General features: G+C 50.7%; 1 protein-coding gene across 6 annotated transcripts in view; it reads right to left on the reverse strand.

Moving 5' to 3' along the window:
- PTGS1 (prostaglandin-endoperoxide synthase 1 (prostaglandin G/H synthase and cyclooxygenase)) overlaps positions 1–18,484 on the reverse strand; it is a 25,035-nt gene extending 6,551 nt beyond the window's left edge. Inside the window, exons 1-9 of one of the 6 annotated variants that reach the window (XM_011989462.1) lie at positions 18,431–18,484; positions 18,245–18,331; positions 11,378–11,465; positions 10,820–10,960; positions 10,475–10,618; positions 7,948–8,129; positions 7,753–7,836; positions 5,727–5,973; positions 2,829–3,004 (exon numbers count right to left, since the gene is read on the reverse strand). In XM_011989462.1, coding sequence (XP_011844852.1) covers positions 2,829–3,004; positions 5,727–5,973; positions 7,753–7,836; positions 7,948–8,129; positions 10,475–10,618; positions 10,820–10,838 — 852 coding nt within the window. In that variant the 5' untranslated portion in view covers positions 10,839–10,960; positions 11,378–11,465; positions 18,245–18,331; positions 18,431–18,484. Of the gene's footprint in view, positions 1–2,717; positions 3,005–5,726; positions 5,974–7,752; positions 7,837–7,947; positions 8,130–10,474; positions 10,619–10,819; positions 10,961–11,377; positions 11,495–13,957; positions 14,081–18,244 lie in introns of those variants that run through there. The other 5 variants (XM_011989458.1, XM_011989457.1, XM_011989460.1 and 2 more) reach the window with 5 other exon arrangements.
- Between the last annotated feature and the right edge of the window lie 117 nt (positions 18,485–18,601).

Genomic DNA, 18,601 nt, shown 5'->3' on the forward strand with positions numbered 1-18,601 from the left:
AGAGAAAAGAAGGCTCTGGTGCTTAGGATGAAACAATAATGTTCATGCTTAAGAGATAGTCATTTTAATAGAACAACTATAATTGGGCAAAAAAGAAAGGCATGGTTGGATGAAATCATATCAGCAAAGCAAGCAGAGGATGGTGCCAATTACAGCTTCACAAGCTGTGGGGCTGTTGAGGGTTGAACTGTGTTCCCCAAAATATTAAATATCTGTTGAAGTCCTAACTCTCTGCATCTGTGAATGCATCCTTATTTGGAAATGAAGTCTTTGCAAAAGTAATCAATTTAAGATGAGATCCTACTGGATTACGGTGGGCTCCAATCCAATAACTGGTGTCTTTATAAAATGAGGAAAGACAAGCTCAGGGAGTGAACCACAGGATGATAGAGGCAGAGACTGGAGCGATGCCTCTGCAAGCCGAGGAATGCCAGGGACTGTCGGCCACCATCAGAAGCCAAGGAGGCATAAAGCCTTGAGAGGGAGCATGGCACTGCTGACACCTTGAATTCAGACTTCTAGCCTCCATCTGTTGCTCTGAGCTTCCCAGTTTGTGGTACTTTGTTGCAGCAGCCTAAGGAAACTAATATAGGGACCTTGGGCAGCTATTCGAGCTAAGTTTGAGTTCCCACATATGTAAAAATGGGGAAGGGAAAAGCATCTACCTGATATGGCTGTGGTCTATTTAAATGGGATAAACTATGCAAAGCTGTTATCTCAGTATTGGTCACATGGGAACCCCTGAGAGGGTAGCCATGCACAATGGTTACCAGGGAAAGCCTGTCTTAACATCACTCACTCTTCTTAATATCCTGAGAGTCGCCTGTAATCCCAGCACTTTGAGAGGCCTAGGCGGGCAGATCGCTTGAGCCTAGGAGTTCAAGACCAGCCTGGGCAACATGGTAAAACCCCATCTCTATTTTAAAAAAAAAAAAAAAATCTTGAGAGTCAATACATCTCTGTGGTCTTTCTGCCTTGTGCCAGGTACGATGCCAGGGCTCTTCACACACATCATCGTGGTCATTCCTTGAAAATGCTTTGAAAACTGTCCAGCCTCACGCAAAGGTTACAGTCTCTGATCATGTCTTGTGTCCCCACAAAGAACCATAAAGAAACCCATAAAGAGGCCATAAAACAGCCAGCAGCTGCCCACCTGTGGCAGCAAAAGCTAATTTCAGTCAAATTATCAGAAGGAAATGGAAATCCATGTATGCCACAACTTCATGACAGGGTTTAGGGACGAGGATTAGAGAGAAGCAGAGGACTGGGAGGCAACAGGGGAGCCAGAGACTGCGATGAAGCAGATAGGAGCTTCCGAATGTGGAGAAGGGGAGATTGAGGAAGGAGTTGGCTGGGAATTGCAGGGAAAGAGAATGCATTTGTTTGCTAGGGCTGCCATGACAATGTACCACAGACTGAGTGGCTCAAACAATAGAAATTATTTCCTCCGGCCGGGCACGGTGGCTCAAGCCTGTAATCCCAGGACTTTGGGAGGCCAAGACAGGCGGATCACGAGGTCAGGAGATCGAGACCATCCTGGCTAACACGGTGAAATCCCGTCTCTACTAAAAAAAATACAAAAAAAAAAACAAACAAACAAAAACTAGCCAGGCAAGGTAGTGGCGCCTGTAGTCCCAGCTACTCTGGAGGCTGAGGCAGGAGAATGGCGTAAACCCAGGAGGCGGAACTTGCAGTGAGCCGAGACCCGGCCACTGCACTCCAGCCTGGGCGACAGAGCGAGACTCCGTCTCAAAAAAAAAAAAAAGAAATTATTTCCTCTGTCTGGAGACTGGAGGTTCAAGATCAAGGTGTTTTTCCTTGGCTTGTAGATGGCTGTCTTCTCCCTACATGTTCATGTGGCCTTCCCTCTGTGTGTGTGACCTAATCTCTTCTTCTTATAAGGACACCAGTCACACTGGATTAGGGCCCACCCTAATGACCTCAATTAAACTTAATTACCTCTTTAAAGACTTTGTCTCCAAATGCAGTCACATACTAGGTTCTGGCGGTTAGGATTTCAACATATGAACTTTAGGGGAACCTCAATTCAGCCCATAGTGGAGGCTTATGATTTAATAAACACCATAGGCAGGCACCATTACATATATTACCATACCCTGAATGTCCTTATGTTCCTCAAATTGCCATGTCCTCTGACTTCCATGCCTTTCACCCATGCCGTAATCTCTATCTGGAACACAGCCATCCCCTGCCACTAACACCACCTCTTACCCTGGGAAATCTCTATCCCTCCTTCCAATTTCTGCTCAGACATCACTTCTTTTCCCATAACCCACAACTCTGGGTCAGATGTCCCTCCCTGACTCCCAGAGCATGGTGGGTTTTTGTACTGTGGTTTACAGCACACTCTTAGAATTCTGATAACATAGGAGAAGCTCTTAGAACAGTGCCTGACACACAGTAAGGGCCCTAATGCTGTTAGCTGTCATATGACTGCCATCACTTTCTAGGGTGTGAGCACTAAAAGATGAGCCAAGAACCACATAGGTCTTGTTCCCACTACATCTCCAGTACCTGGTGTAATGTCTGGTATTGTGGAATGAACAAATGAACCAAAGAATTCATGCAGGAATGCTTACAACTGCCCTGTAGAAGTGACATTAGCCCCATTTTACAGAAGAGGAAGTGGAATTTGGACCCAGGTCTGCTGGATCCCTCAGCCCACCTGCCCTCACCAGCACTCCTCTGGGGCTTACCCGGCCAGCGCTCTGGCGAGAGAAGGCATCCACCAGGGCCTCGACCCCATAGTCCACCAACATGGAGGTGTTGAACAAGAACTGCTCGTAGCTGTACTCCTGGGAGCCCACCTTGAAGGAGTCAGGCATGAGGGGGTGCCAGTGGTAGAGATGGTTGAACTCCATGGCAATGCGGTTGCGGTACTGGAACTGGACACCAAACAGCAGCTCTGGGTCAAACTTTAGCTGCAGGAAGTAGCCACTCAGCTGCTGCACGTACTCCTCGATGACAATCCTGATGGTCTCCCCTGGGCAGGGAAGGATTGGAAATAAAGTCAGCCAAGCACAGTGATTTAGATGCCCAGCTTGGAAAGCAGGCCAGTTCATGAGAGGTGCTTGCTTTTGGTCTGTTTATTGTTGTTGTTGATGCTTATTTTTATTTTTAGAGACAAGGTCTTGGTCTGTCACCCAAGCTGGAGCACAGTGGTATAATTACAGCTCACTCCAGCCAGGACCTCCCGGGCTCAAGCAATCCTCCCACCTCAGACACCCAAGTAGCTGGGACCACAGGCATGCACCACCACACTCAGCTTTTTTTTTTTTTTTAAGAGATGGGGTCTCGCTATGTTATCCAGGCTGGTCTTGAACTGCAGGCCTCAAGCCCTCCTCTCACCTCAGCCTCTCAAAAGCCCTGGAATTACAAGTGTGAGCCATCATACCTGGCTTTGCTGTTGATGTTTAATTTTGTTTGGCCTCTTCCATTTTGTCTCTTTGTAACAGGATGTGAAAATAGAACTTTTGGTCTATTTTGACTGAGGTCTCAAGACAAGAGCACCAGCTACTCCCACATTTCAGAGGGAGGTTCTAGGCCCAGCTAAGCAGGACATGCAAAGGAGGTGTCCAAGAATTGGTCTCGTGACCTCCCTCCTGAAGCCCATTAAAAGAAGGTGGAGAAACTACAAAAGATGGAAAAGTGGAGGATTTACTGGTGAGAGCTATCATCATGCTGACACCCTTGGTGATAGAGGGGGACTTCAAGGAGATCACTCACAGCTGCTGCAGTGGCAAAAGGGAATACTGAGGACAGAAGGGGAGCCCAGCCCTAAATATATTTCAAAAAACGTATTTCCTATATGTTCTTACATAACAGGATTCTTATAAATAAATTTTTACTCTGCCCCCTTTGTAGCTATAACCAGCTAGAAAGCAAAAAGCCAGAGAAGATGCAAATTGAATATTCTGTAACAAAATTAAAACTGGGCAACTAGATACTGAAAGAAACTGATATTTAGGCCAATTAGCCATTAGACAAATTGGCTTTTAGAAGTTGATCTGGAGCTACAGACCTGTCTCTTATACACATCTAGATGTGTATAAGAGACAGACCTTGATGTTGCTCATACTATCTATTTCGTCTTAGCTGGATTACTTAATCTCTCAAAACCTCACTTTCCTTAACTGTCAAATGTGTGTTATAATAATATCAGTGTGGCCGGGTGCTGTGGCTCATGCCTATAAACCCAGAACTTTGGGATGCCGAGGCGGTAGATCACCTGAGGTCAGGAGTTCAAGATCAGCCTGGCCAACATGGCAAAACCCTGTCTCTACTAAAAGTACAAAAATTAGCCAGGCGTGGTGGTGGGCACCTGTAATCCCAGCTACTCGGGAGGCTGAGACAGGAGAATGGCTTGAACCCGGGAGGCAGAGGTTGCAGTGAGCCAAGATGACACCATTGCACTACTGTCTGGGCAACAGAACAAGACTCCATCTCAAAAATAATAATAATAATAATAATAATAATAATAATAACATCAGTGCAATACTATATTACAGTTGTTGAGAAAAGTAGATAATGAATACAGCGAAATTGCTGACACAGTGCCTGGCATAAGAGGGGGTGTCCATATATGTCGGCCAAAAGTAGGAATACTAAGCGTAGACGTGAGGGGGAATCCCTTTCCAATACTCACATGTCACAGAAGATCAGACTGAGGCTTGCAACCCCTTCCCATTCAAGAAGATCCCCCTTCGTGATGGAGTGGAAGTAGCATAAATTTTGGTGGCAACCAGACCTCAAGTCTCCATCTGCTGAGTGTCCCTGGAGAATTCACTTAACCTCACTGAATCTTGATTTTCATAGGGTAATCATACCTGGCTCATGAGGTTGTAGGGGAGTTAAATGAAGCACTGGATGTGTGGTGCCCTAGGGTCCTGCCTTTGGTCACAGCTTCATCTCCAGCCAGTGTGCTGGGCAGCCTCCAGTTTTCTCTGGTCAAGGTCTCTGCGATGCTGAAACTTCAGAACCAGCCCCTCTTCCCTCTAGTGACTGTTCCTATTCCCAGTGCCTGGCTCTTTGTGGCTCCAGTGAATTAGGCTCTATAATTGGGACCAGCCAGGCCCAGTGGTGCCCAGAGGTGGGGAAAAGGAGTTACTGGTGACTCAGAGTGAACATGGTCTGGACAGGGATGTCAGGGGCCAAGCTCCCAGGCAGGAAACCATCTGACATTTTAGGTTGCAGACTCGCCCCCATAGGGAACACAAAAATATCTGTCCCTGAGTCATCTAGAAGCTACCAAACTGCAGGAAGGTAGATACATGCAGGGAAGGGAACATGAAGATTCCTGAAGGCAAGGCAAGCCAGAGTTTGACCCTGCACATGCTGGGGACCACAAGTGTGCATCTGGGTGCAGCACATGGGGGAACTGAGACTCAGGGTGGCTAATCAAATGTGCTGAGTCACCCAGCTAATAATCAACCATCACAGTCATCCATTTTTCTGAAGGCCTGCTATGTGCTAGGTGCCTTCCCATCCATGATCTCAATAAATCCTTACAATCATCATTCACTCCAATGTACAGATTTGGAGACCGAGGTTTACAGAGGTTGAGGGGCCTGCTCAAGGTCTTCTGGCCACTAAGCAGAAAAGCAAGGATTCTAATCCCAGCCTCCACCTCTAAATACCCCCCAGCCCCCCGCTTCTCAGGATGGAGGGCATGACCTTCCAGGGCAGGGCAGGTCTGGAGTCCTCACCTATAAGGATGAGGCGGGTCGTCTGGAAAAGCTGCTCATCACCCCAGGTGGGGTGCTCAGCCTTCAGCAGGTCACACACACGATTGTGCTCGCGTAGCCAGAGCGTGGCATACAGCATGAGCCCGGGAAGCAGCCCAAACACCTCCTGGCCCACGGCCATCTGGCTCTGGGGCGGGATGCCTCGGGGGTAGTGCATCAACACAGGCGCCTCTTCTACCGAGGGAGGGTACACTTCTCCATCCAGCACCTGTGGGATGGGGCCACCTGGCAACCTAAGGTTGGGGGTCACCCCCAGCTGCCCACAACCAACTCCCTCCCACTCCTGCTGGAGCTGCCAGTTCCCCTCAGCCAAGGCTGTTGATTCCACCTCCAAAATGTCTCTTAAAATCAGTCCCCTGCTCTCTATCTCTACCACCACTACCTCAAGCAACCCACCCTCATCTTCCACTCTGACTCCTTTCCCTAAGCGGGTTCCCTATGTCCACTCCTATCCCCAGATAGGCCAGTCTCTACACTGCACCCAAGCAAAAAAGAAAAAAAGAGAGAAAAAAAAAAAAAAACCATTAAAAAGAAAAAATATTGCATCATGAGCTGACTTAAAACCTTTCCAAATACTCTCTCTGCTCTTGGCAGAAAGTAGAATTCCTTAACACGGTCCCCACAGACATCTCCACCTTCCCATAAAGTCATTGTTACCCTCGATCGCTAGGCTCAACAAATGCTCCCATTTTTATACTCCCTCCAAGTCGCCAAGCTGCTCTCCACCTCTAAGCCTTTGTACTTGTTAAACCCTCTACCTGGAAAGTCCTCTCCCATTCTTAGCATCCCTAACTCCTCCTCATCCTTCATGCAACTCTGGGTTTATTTGTAACTTCCTAGGGAAGTTTTACCCACCATCCAAACACTCTAGTGGCACTCACAGCTTCTCCTTGGTGGCAGCGACAAGTGTACCTAATTATTTGGCAACTTCTCCATTCATTCAGTAAATACATGCCAAGAGACTACTACATGCCAAGTCCTGTTCTTAGTCCTAAAGATTCAGCATCGAACTTTGCTTTGGTGCTTGCCTAAGATTTACATGATCCAATATGGTAGCCACTAGCCATGTGTGGCTACTGAGCACTAGAAACTTGGCTAGTGTGAATGGAGAACTGAATGTTACTTAGTTTAATTTATTTTATTTAGGTTTTTCTTAATTTCTATTTGAATTTTAAAACTGATACTTCAGCTGTTGGAAAATCTTTAAGGATGCATGGAACAAGTCGGACGTGTCACAAGTTGGACATATCACTCTACTTATTCAGCTGTACATTTTATGAAATCTTAATACAGATTAGATCACTCCAGTGAAAACTGAGCATCCAAATTGAGAAGTCCTGTGAGTGTGAAATATATACCAGATTTTGAAGCTTCAACATGAAAGAAGAATGTGACATATTTTATTAACAATGTATTGATTACATGTTAAAATGCTAATCACCTGGACATATTGCATAAAGTAAAATGTATTATTAAAATCCATTTCGCCTGTTTCTTTTTCCCTCTTAATATGGACATTAGAAAATTTTAACTACGTATGTGGTTCACATTATATTTCTGTTGCACAGTTCTGATTTAGACAAAAGCCCTCGTAGAATGAGCATCCTAGAGTTTGTCTGTGGTTTTTTGAGGGCAGGGCCCATAACTATAATGGTCACTACTCAATCACCTGTGCCAGGTATACTCTCGTGTCCAATTAATATTGTGGAATAATTAAATAAATACATGCAGACTACAAATGTTCATCTCCTATTGAGCTCCAAAATCCACCTCCCTGGCTGACATGGGAGGCCACGTCTGCTCCTCACTGGTTTCTCACACCTGCTGCCTCCTCCCAGGGTATACTGTCACTCCTGGCACACGCCTCCCACTCCCGTGGTTGGCCCTCTCAGGACATGACCCAGAGCCCTCCCACCCCCAAGCAGTCTTTGCCAGGGAAGACCATGGGAGACCCTTCCCTCTGCCCTACCCCCTGGCCCAGCACTACCTGGTACTTGAGTTTCCCATCCTTAAAGAGCCGCAGTTGATACTGACGTTCCAGATTGTCTCCATAAATGTGACCGAGGTCTACCTGTGGATAGAGAGGAGTTCCCTCAGGTCACCAGGGTTCCGGCCCACTGTCGATGACATGTGTGTGCCAAATTAGGTCCAGAGCAGTTCTGAGCCCTTCCTAGGTACTCACCCCGTGGCCCAAGGCCTTGGTGAAGCCAGGACCCATCTTGCCAGAAGTTTTGAAGAACTGGTGGGTGAAGTGTTGTGCAAAGAAGGCAAACATGAGGTTCGTGCCTTGGGGGTCAGGTATGAACTTCCTCCTGAGCAGGAAGCGGCGGGCCAGGAGCTGGGCATCTGGCAACTGCTTCTTCCCTGGATGCGGGATAGGAAACAGCAGTACCTTCTCCTATCTGGATCTTGCTGCCCTAGGGACATCTGGGCTCACCAGGCAAACTGGCCCAAGCAGGAAGCCCAGAGTGGCCTCCTCAGGACCACCTCCCCACCACCACCAAGTAACTCACTCTACCAAAAGACTCTCGAAGTATTTATGGGTGAAGTGGCATGATTCTTAGAATTTTAAGTGGCATGATTTTTAGAATTTGATTTAAAATACTTTACAAAAGTATGAGAGGTGAGAAATGAAATAAGATGAAGAAATTGTGGGTACATGTTGAAACTGAAAGATGGGTACATAGTTCATTCTACTTTTCTCTCCACTTTTGTGCATCTTTGCAATTTTTCCATAATGAAACGTTTCACCAAAAAGAAATAAAGAAACAGAAAAAAACAAACATGCACTCTCCTCCCCTGAGTCAAGGTTGCCTGTGTCTGCAACTGACTATGCCATTTGCTAGCTGTGTGAACACAGATAAGTCATCTCATCTCTCTGAGTGTCAATTTTTCCATCTTTAAAAAGGGGCAAATGATGCCCATTTGATACAGTGAATCTGAGGATTGCAAGAGATAATGTAAGCATGGCAGAGAACCAGTGGGTATAATTTTTTTAAATCAAAGGTCAGAAAGCTTTTTCTGGAGAAAGCCAGATAGTAAACATTTTAGTCTTTGTAGACCATACAGACATGTCACATCTATTCAGTTTTTGCTATTGTAGCAGGAAAGCAGTCACAGATGACACATAAACAAATGCATGTGGCTGTGTTCCAATAAAACTACTTACAAAAATGGGGACGTGGGCTGAATTTGGCCTGCAGGCTGTAGTTTGCCAATCTATTTATTTATTTATTTATTTATTTATTTATTTATTTATTTATTTTTGAGACAGGGTCTCACTCTATTGCATAGGCCAGAGTGCAGTGCCACTCTGCACTCTGGCTCACTGCAGCCTTGACCTCCTGGGCTCAATTGATCCACCCACCTCAGCCTCCTGAGTAGCTGGGACTACAAGCACACACAACTACACCCAGCTAACTTTTGCATTCTTTTGTAGAGAAGGTGTCTCACCATGTCATCCAGGTTAGTCTTGAACTTCTGAGCTCAAGCAATCCACCCACCTCAGCCTCCCAAAGTGCTGGGATTACAGGCGTTTGTCACCACACCTGGCCCTGTCAACGTATTTTAAATGATGCCAATCTTTCTATGTCTGGCATAAAGACAAGTCATCCTTAGAATAAGTATTGAGAGGCCTTCCTTAATTATGTCAGTGTTAAATGAGTTGTCACCCAATGCCCTCACAGAAAGGAACAGAATATTTTGAGTTCTGGTAAAGGCACCTCTTCACAATGCATCAAGATGTGAGCCCTGATGTTGAAGGTTCAAGATCAATGGAAATTATTTGGATTAAGATGACTGACTGGGTTCCTCTGGCAGCAAAAAATATCAAGTACCCCTAAAGAAAATCCACCGAAAGGGAAGTCAGAGGGAGTGATCCATCAACTGTAATTTGGAATCATTACTCACTGACACTGGGCAAGCATTGATTTCAGCAAAGTTGGCAAGACCTAGCTATCCTGGTAGAACGGTCATGCTTTGGGAATAGCAGCTAACCATGTGATTGAAAATCATCAGAGTAGTGCCCCAAGCAGGGACAGGGTGCGAGGTTTTGAACCCAAAAAAGGACACAACCATGAGGCTGCACAGGACTGGCATTCAACAGTGCCACCATGTGGCAGGAACTGAAGTATAGCAGCAGTGGACTAATGAGCCTCTCTTGTCCTCTCTGTACTTGACAATGAACAGATGGGTCTGAAATGAATAATATCCCAGGTTTTTGGATAATTGCAGGTGGCATGGGAAGGTCTTACAAGGAAGAACCCTGCCAGTGTGGCTAAGTGGAGTCTTGAGCAATGAAAGAAAAAAATTTGTACCTTACACTGGTGAAGCAAGTAAAACTATTTACATTTGTAAAGAACCAAACACAGAGACAGCACCCAATAAATAGCTCACTATTCATTCTTTCCTACATCATAACTTCCAAGTCACATCCACCTCAGCGGGACCTAACTCATCATTAGAAAAGGATCAAGCAAAGAGGCACCCTGGAACTATGGAAACATCGGTCTGACTCTAGGTGACCTCAGGCAAGACCCTCTGCTGCCCTTTCCTGTTCTCAGCCCAGGCTCTGGACATGTCATATGTCTTGCTTTGGTCTAGCCATCTGCAGAATTGGGTCAATAATTGTTCTTCTGCCTGATTTTTTCCAAAGAGGAGAACTGAGCACCTCCTGTGATCCCCAGGTCCAGCTCCTCACCCCATTTTACCTTTGGTTCCCATGGGCGTGGGGCAGTCTTTAGGCACAGAGGGCAGAATACGAGTGTAATAGCTCACGTTGGAGAAAGACTCCCAGCTGATGTAGTCATGTGCTGAATTGTAGGTGGGGGGACTGGGGATAAGGTTGGAGCGCACTGCAGAGAGCAAAAATAATGGTGACAAGGGTGTTTCCACCCCCAGCTCCACCCCAGTTCCTGCCTCCTCCTGGATTGGGGCTTGTTTTATCTGGCATCATAGACTCTCCCCACCCACTACCCTTATCAGATGTCAAGAATTCAAAAGGACTGGCAGGATTGCTTGCTCCCCCAGGTCAGGGGGCCCTGCCCCACACCCACCTGTGAGTACCAGGCGCATGAGCAGCTCTCGGATGAAGGTGGCATTGACAAACTCCCAGAACCAGCGCCCGTGTGTGAGCAGGAAGTGGGTGAAAGAGGGGCTGGGCCGCAATGAATTCCGGAGCCAGGTCCATAGGCCAGCTGCAGGAGCAATGGGAGTCACTCAGTTCGTCCCTCCTAGCAGGACCAGAAGTAGCCAGGGTGGAAGATGAGGCACTGAGGACAAGGGCCGGGATGGAACAGAGTAGCACCTATGGGGAAGTGGGTAAGGATGGAACCTTGGGAGCAATGACACATGACAGAGCCAGAACCAGGCGTGAGGACAGGGGCCAGGGCATGTGGTGAAGACTCACCATGAAACCCAGAAGCAGGGAGTAAGGGTGGACCAAGCGGGAGAGCTCATGCTGAAGCCAGGTCAGGGAGAGGGGCAGAGCCAGGCAAGGAAGGAGAACAGGGCCATGGCCAGAGAGGAGGGTAAGAAGTTAGGGTCTAGGAGAAGGGGCCCAGGGAGCAGGAGGGTTCAAGAGGGCAGGAGTGAGGGCTGAAGGCCCAGCTCACGGATGGTGCAGTTGGGGCCGGAATAGCCCGTGCGGGTGCAGTCACACTGGTAGCGGTCAAGGCCGAAGCGGACACAGATGCCCTGGTGCTGGCATGGATAGTAACAACAGGGATTCACTGTGGGTGAGAAATGGAGGTCAGAGACCATGCTAGGGTGGCCTCCTAACCCCCATCTAGCCCCTGATGGGGGAATGAGGAGCCAGAGGCGTGGACTTAAGTTGCAGCTCCGTCCTGAATCACGGGGTACCAGAGCTCCAGGGTTCCCCCAAGAGCCCCCCACCGTTCCCACCTCTGTGAACATAAAGCCCCGATCCTGACATTTCCACGCCCTGCTCTGGAACTCCAGCCTAGCCCACATCAGGCCCCCAGGGGAAGTGCCCCCTCCCTCCCTATTGCCACCAAATGGCAGCAAGAGAAGAGTCCAGAGCCCCGGCTGTGACACTGAAGGTTAAGAAAGAGCTGATAAAACTCCACAGCCACGAGCTTCTAGAGCGTTCACTTCCTGCCTAGTCAGAGTCCAGCAGCAAGGGCAGGCCGGGGCGGGGGGGCGGTCAGAAAAGGGACAAGGATGAGGAGGGGGACTTCTCCCAGACCACCACCCCAGGCTCTGAGCACCTGAACGCTAGGAAAACGAGATCCCTCACCACCCCTCCATTTCTGCAGAAGGTAGAGAAGAGCAGGTATCATTATGCCCACATTGCAGATGGGCAAATTGAAGCCAGAAAAAGGGAGAGCCAGACCTATCGTCCCACAAGTCTCACCAGACCAAATGCCCATCCCTTCACTTCCACTCCACCCCCACAGCCTCAGCAGCCAAGTCTAAGGAAAGAAGTTTTCCAGAACCCTGGGGACAGAGGATGGGTGTGCAGAAGGAGGGGGACTCCAAGGCCTCAGCTGCCTCAGCCCCCATTCCTGATGGAATCAGACTTGGCCCGCATCAGGGTGGGGTCTGGGCTCTAGGATCCAGAGGAAGGTCACAGACCAAGGGAATAGGAGAGATAGGACTGGAAAGATCTCCTGGGAGGATGCGTGGAGCTCTGGCGTCCACCCTGCTGCCTCCTGGAGAAACTCTATGAGGAAGTCCCTCTCAGCATCTAACCCAGATCCCTCAGACCACCACACCCTTGCTAAATCTGCCTCCGTGATTCTTTAGCAGCAAAGTTACAGACTCCTCAGGTTCAGTAGGATCCACTATCACCCCCACCACCACCACTGCTCAGTGAAGGAAGCTGAGGTTCAGGGAGAGGTAACAACTTGGCCAAGGAAACAGAACAGAGCTGGGTAGACCAAAAACTCCTAGCTCCTGGCAGAAGGCTCCATCTCTGACCTTACCCAGAAAACGCCGGGCTCCTTTCTGCAAACATACTTCCTTATCTGGGCTCAGAGCCAACGTTATAGGGAACATGCATTCTTTGTGCAACTGGTTATTGCAGGTCAAAAGGGTAGTGAAAGGCGGGAGCAGCTGAGGATGAAATACTGTCATCTCGGGGTGCTAGGATCAGAGAGCATGACCCTGGGCAAGACCTGTCCCCATCCCCTGCCCTGGTCTCAATCTCCTCACTTCATAGCACAGGGCTTGACCCGGGCAGCAGAGTCCTCTTAGTCCCCACGTCGAAGATAGAAACACCACCACACACACACACACACACACACACACACACACACACACACACACACAAGCAAGGACCACAAGAATCATGCAAATAGTTTTGCTTAAGCCCTGGCAACTCCCTACAGCCCCACAATGGCCCCAGCAGGGGTGTAGGAGGGAGGGGTCGGGGGAAGAAGGCTGGACAAAAAGGCTTTATCAGGCAGCCACAGGCGAACCTGGCAGGCAGGATCCAGGGAAAGGGCCTGGCAGTACCCCAGCCCCGCCTCCCCCAGCCACAGGCCCAGAAAGGCCAAGAGTCCTCTGGATCAGCCCCCATGCTGGCTCAGAGGTCTGCTCCCCCGAGAAAGGACTTGTCACTCTTGCTGGAACTCTCCTTCTTGCCCCTCCTGCTGGCCTCTCCCAACTGCCCAGGAGCCCCTGTAGCACCCACTGCCCAGCTCCCAACCCTGGCACACAAGGCCCTCTAGGACTCAGGGTCCAGTTCTACCACTCTAAGGGCACAGGGGTTAGGCCTCCCCTAGGCTCAATTTCCCCATCCCTGCCACAGCAGGGATCTCAAAATGAACTCCAGAGGTCCCCGCAGTTCAAACACTCTGCGCCAGCCCCTCCCTTAGCCCCAAACCCTCAGCGTCTCCATCCTTTATCCAGGCTGTTAGCCTCCTTAATACATTTCCTCCAAATCAGCTGAGCCCATGCCTTGCCTCCCCAAGAAGGCTTCCCCGAATGTCCACACTCCCTTCCTCCCACTCTCCCTTGTCCTGGCTCCGGGTTCCAATTCAACCTGCTCTTCTCCACCATAAGCTTCCAGGAGAAGGGACTTCCACCCCTTCCCTTCCCCGGCTTTCTCTTCCCCCAGTACAGGCTATGCACACAACTGGGGCTTAACCCAGATCTGGGATCCAGATGTGGTAGCCAGAGCTTAACGAATGTTCGTGGAATAAATAAAATGAAGTGAGGAGACTGGCCACCTCCACCCTGACTAAAGGGAGTCCCTCATCTTCCAGACCCTCAACAGCTGTCTGAGGTGGAGCCAGAAGGCCTCCCGCTGTGGCCCTAGAGCTCTGCCTCCGCAGGCAGAAAAGCCACAAGCTCCAGACGCTGAAGCTGGAATGGCTGCCCACACCCTCCCCGCCAAGAGAAGCTGTGCAGAGCTGAGGCTCCTCCCTCCCAGGCCGGCCTGTCCAGCTTCCCCCCTCCTCCCCCGCGCTCCCCATGTTCTTTCCATAAACACCAGCTGCTCCGGGACAGGAAAAGTTCTCCCAGGAAGGACAACAGTGGGTCTGCTGCTGGTGCCCCAGGGCACCAGGTTGGGCAGAGAGGAGACTGGGTGCCACTAGACTACAGCTGGACCATCACAGTCCAGCCAGAAAGCCGGGGCTCTAGCTGACCAAGTCCACAACCTTCCACACCAACACTCATTTATCTCCCCAGTACTCCCTAGGAGAGGTAGGTGAGACTCCCCATTGCACAGTGAGGAATGTGAGGCCCAGAGAAAGCAAGAGGCTTGCCCAGATCCCTCTGCTTTGAAGTTGCAGAGTCAAGACTTAAAATTCCTCCTCCTCCTACTCCTGGAGGTGCCCAGGACTGGATTTGGGGAAGGGATGGAAAGGGAGAGTCGCTTTGATGCACAGACTGGGGATGACCCAGGTGAGGTGGATTTGTCACATTCCTTCAAAGTGAACCTTGAAAATCCAGAATGAATGAAACCAGGACCCAGGGGGATCACCATCTCCTGCCACAACCAGACCTTTAGGAAGTATTCATGCAGGAAGGCCTTCCTTCGGTCTAACTTCAATCCTACATGTTTTCATACCAACTCAGTTCTGCGCTCAGTGGAGGATATCCCTGTCCATCAAGAAAGAGAACCAGGGAGATGCAGGCACCGAGTCTAATTCAATTTGAGTCTCCCACACTCAGCACAGGGCCAGGCACCAAGTAGTTGCTCGGGAGAGTTGTATTAGAGAGCGGATGCTCTTACTGGCTGTGCATTCTTGCGCAAGTCCCTCCCACCTCTGGACCCTCATTTTTCTGTATATCCCATGAAGGGGGTGCAGCAGGTGGGCTAAAGGAGGCCTTCCATTCGACATCCAGGCCTTCTACTCTGGGTAGAACCAATCTGTCCCTCTCCATTATTTGTATCAGTACAACCTTCCCACAACTGTCCCATCAGCAGAGAACTGTCCCATTTGCTCTCACTGAGTCCCCAAGACACGTAGAGGCAGACGTGACCAGCACACCACACTGCATGCCAGACACACGTGGCGGAAAGGCCAAGCTGCTAGTCCCCACCCCCACAGATGAGGACTGTCCAGGACTGCCTGGTTCCAGAACCTTTCCAAGGGTTTGGGCAAGGAAACATCCCCCAGCCCAAAAGTCAGGGCTCCAGGTCCAGGACTGAGCGTGACTAGGGGATAGGCACAGCCAGGGAACACCAGGTCCTCCAGGATGCGGAGGCGTCAGGCTGCAAGACTGCCCAGTGAAGAGGCAGGACCCAAATCCCCTAAAGAATAATATTTAGAGAGGCTCTGGGGACCTGGCAGCCAGAGAGAAAAAAAAGGGTGAAGGACCCTGACTGGTCTGGCCTGGGTCCCAGTTCCCACACCTAAGCACCACCACACCAGACCTAGACAACTGGGCCCAGCAGCTGGAAGATCCTGCTGGAGAGGAAGCCCCCTCCTGGTCCACAGACCCAGCTGGTGCTGGCAGAGCAGGTGCAGGTGCCTGGGCAGCCTTGGCATGGCTGGGATCTTGCCCCATGTGCCCAGGTCAGTTGGCCTGGGGCTCCTCTGCCTGGCACACAGCTCTGGTTGCCAGGTCGTGCCCTATCCCCATCTAGAAGATGGGCACTGAGTCAGGTCCAGAGACTAGAGGGGAAGTACTTGAGGATTCAGGGTTCACCGGTACAGCCTTGCCTCCGGGCTGGCCTCCATCTCCTCCCCTAACAGAGAGGGAAAGCAGCATTCTCTCCCTCCGCCTGCCCTCTCAGGTGAGTGCAGCCCTCATCTCTTCATCTCCTTTGCCTCTAGAGGCAAAACACAGGCTTTGGCTTCCTGGGGCAGATGCCCAAGTAGCTTGACCCTCAGTTTACTTGCAGACTTGGGAATACGAGGGCAACCCAGACCTTCGGCCCCTGCACTTCACCTGTCATTCGTTCTTTCCTAAATCCTTGCAGGAGCCTCAGTACCGGTTTTCCGGCCTCCAGTCTTATCCCCACATTATGCATCCATTCTCAGCCTCCTGCTCCCAATTACCCTTATGGTGTTTCATGGTTGAGTCTCTTACTGTTTCCCCCACCCGCCACCTCCTTCAAGGTCCAGTCCAAAAGTCATCAGATCCAAGAAGCCTCCCGCAATTCTTCGCACTGAGAGGCAGCTGCTCCCTCCCCTGAGTTCCGCACATCCCTGCTCCCTCCCCTGGGCTCCTCACACCCCTGCTCCCTCCCTTGAGCTCTCCACACCCCTGCTCCCTCCCCTGGGCTCCCCACACCCCTGCTCCCTCCCCAGGGCTCCCCACACCCCTGCTCCCTCCCCTGGGCTCCGCACACCCCTGCTTCCTCCCATGAGCTCCGCACAGCCCTGGTCCCCTTGGATGACAGTCTGTTGGCATTTCTGGCTCCACCATCAGCCTGTGAGCTCCTCCCAGCTCTGTGTCTCCAGGCCCCAGCCAAAGACTGGTATAAATAAGCCCTTGGGAATGAAAAAAAAAAAAAAACAACTCCATGTAAACATTTATTATATAAAAGGAAACAGAAAAGGCAAAGAACAAAATAGCATAGACCGTGGCTCATTGTGCATTACTGAATGGACTAAAAAAGAACACAGGCGAGTAGCCCTGTATACCAAGAGTGCCTGGATGGAGCCAGCTGGGGGCTCAGAGGAAGTGCTGGGCTGATCCAGGGACTGACAAGATGGTTCAGCGAGGCAGCCTGATGAGCCCCTTCTACTCCCCACCACCAGCTCACTGTGAGGACTCAGACAAGTGGCCTCACCCCCTCTGGGCCTCAGAATCCCCTTCTGTAGACTGGGTCTAACGCACGTCTCTGGCAGGGCTGTTGAGAGCACCAAAGAAGTGGATGTCCACAACCAACCTTTGTAAACTTTAAAGTGCTGGCCACATGAGTCTTCCTCCTCTTCTTCCCATAAACCAGACTTTCATTCAACCCAAACCCTTTCCTAAAGCACCCTCCATCCTCTCTTTGGGTTCCCTAAATGCCACCCACCCAAAGCCTCTGTTTCAGGAAACTTGGTCAGATCCAAAGTCCACGTACATAGCTTTCCTCTCTCCCCTAAGCACCAGATCCTTAGAGCATCACAGCAGAAAGTGCAGACCCCTTCTGCCCCCTCCTGCCCTCTCTGGGTCTCATTTTAGAGATTTGACACAGCTAGGTGGTGGAGGAAACGATGTCCAGCTGGGACACATGCTCACACACACGCACACACACAGAAACAGTAAGCTGGGGGAGGAAGGTTGGCTGAGGGAGGAGCTGAATTCCTTCACCTGGAACCTGGCACATGCATGGGGGAGGGAGGGGCGGAATTTCCCCATCAACCTCCCCCATGAAACCCAGAGTGGCTCAGGGTCCATTGTGGGTAGAAGCAGCTTTCTGTAGACAGACCTTGTGAAGTGTGTGGAGGCAGACAGACCTGAGTTCAGATCCTGGGCCCACCATGTGTTGTGTGAGCTTGGGGGATCATGGCACCTACTGAGCCTCAGTTTCCTCATCTGCTCAATGGGGATCTCTTAAACCCCAGAGGAAACATCGCGGCTCCTAAATGTATTTCTATGTCCCGTGTTCTCCCAAAGTCTTCACCAGGGGAGACCTTCTCCACTGGCAATGGGAATCAGGATGGGTTCCCAGACGGTTAGTGGCTGGAGAAAGGGAACTCATTTCCCTTGGTGCCTGCGGCTTCCTCCCAAAGAGGCCCCTATAGGAAACAGTGGGGTTGTTGGGTGCAGAGGCTGCTTAGACATCTCGGGCCCAGAACAGGTGAGGGGGGTGGATAGGGACTGTCCCTTCTCCCCAAGTCGGCACCAGATCCCACTCTGCTGTTTCCCCTGAAGGGCCCATTAGCCAAGGCCACACTCCCGGGGGGCTTCAGAGAGCCCCCATCCGTCCAAAAGACTCAGCCTCAGTCCCCTTTCTCAGCACCGCGAGCAGAAAGGGAAAGCTGAGCCCGCTGGAGGGGAAGAGGGGGTTGAAACCAGACCAGGGGCGCAAGACCGGGGGTTCCCGTAGGGAGGGATGGGCCGCCTACCTGGCGTGGGCGCCTCTGGGTCCGCGAGCAGGACCGGGAGCTGCGGCAGCAGGAGCAGGAGCAGCAAGAACTGGAGCAAGAGACTTCCTGCAGAGGAGAGAGACGAGGGGCTGAGCCTGACATTCAAGGCTCCGCCAGGAGGCCAAGAAACTTCCTGGCCGCGCAGGGCACCGGGGTCGCACTCACGGCTCATGGCGCGGCTGCTGGGGTGCGGGACGCAGAGTGCAGGCTCCTGTGCGTATCTAGATGTGTATAAGAGACAGGTGTAGGAGGGAGGGGTCGGGGGAAGAAGGCTGGACAAAAAGGCTTTATCAGGCAGCCACAGGCGAACCTGGCAGGCAGGATCCAGGGAAAGGG

This window comes from Mandrillus leucophaeus, unplaced genomic scaffold (assembly GCF_000951045.1).
Source record: "Mandrillus leucophaeus isolate KB7577 unplaced genomic scaffold, Mleu.le_1.0 Scaffold354, whole genome shotgun sequence".
Taxonomy (NCBI): domain Eukaryota; kingdom Metazoa; phylum Chordata; class Mammalia; order Primates; family Cercopithecidae; genus Mandrillus; species Mandrillus leucophaeus.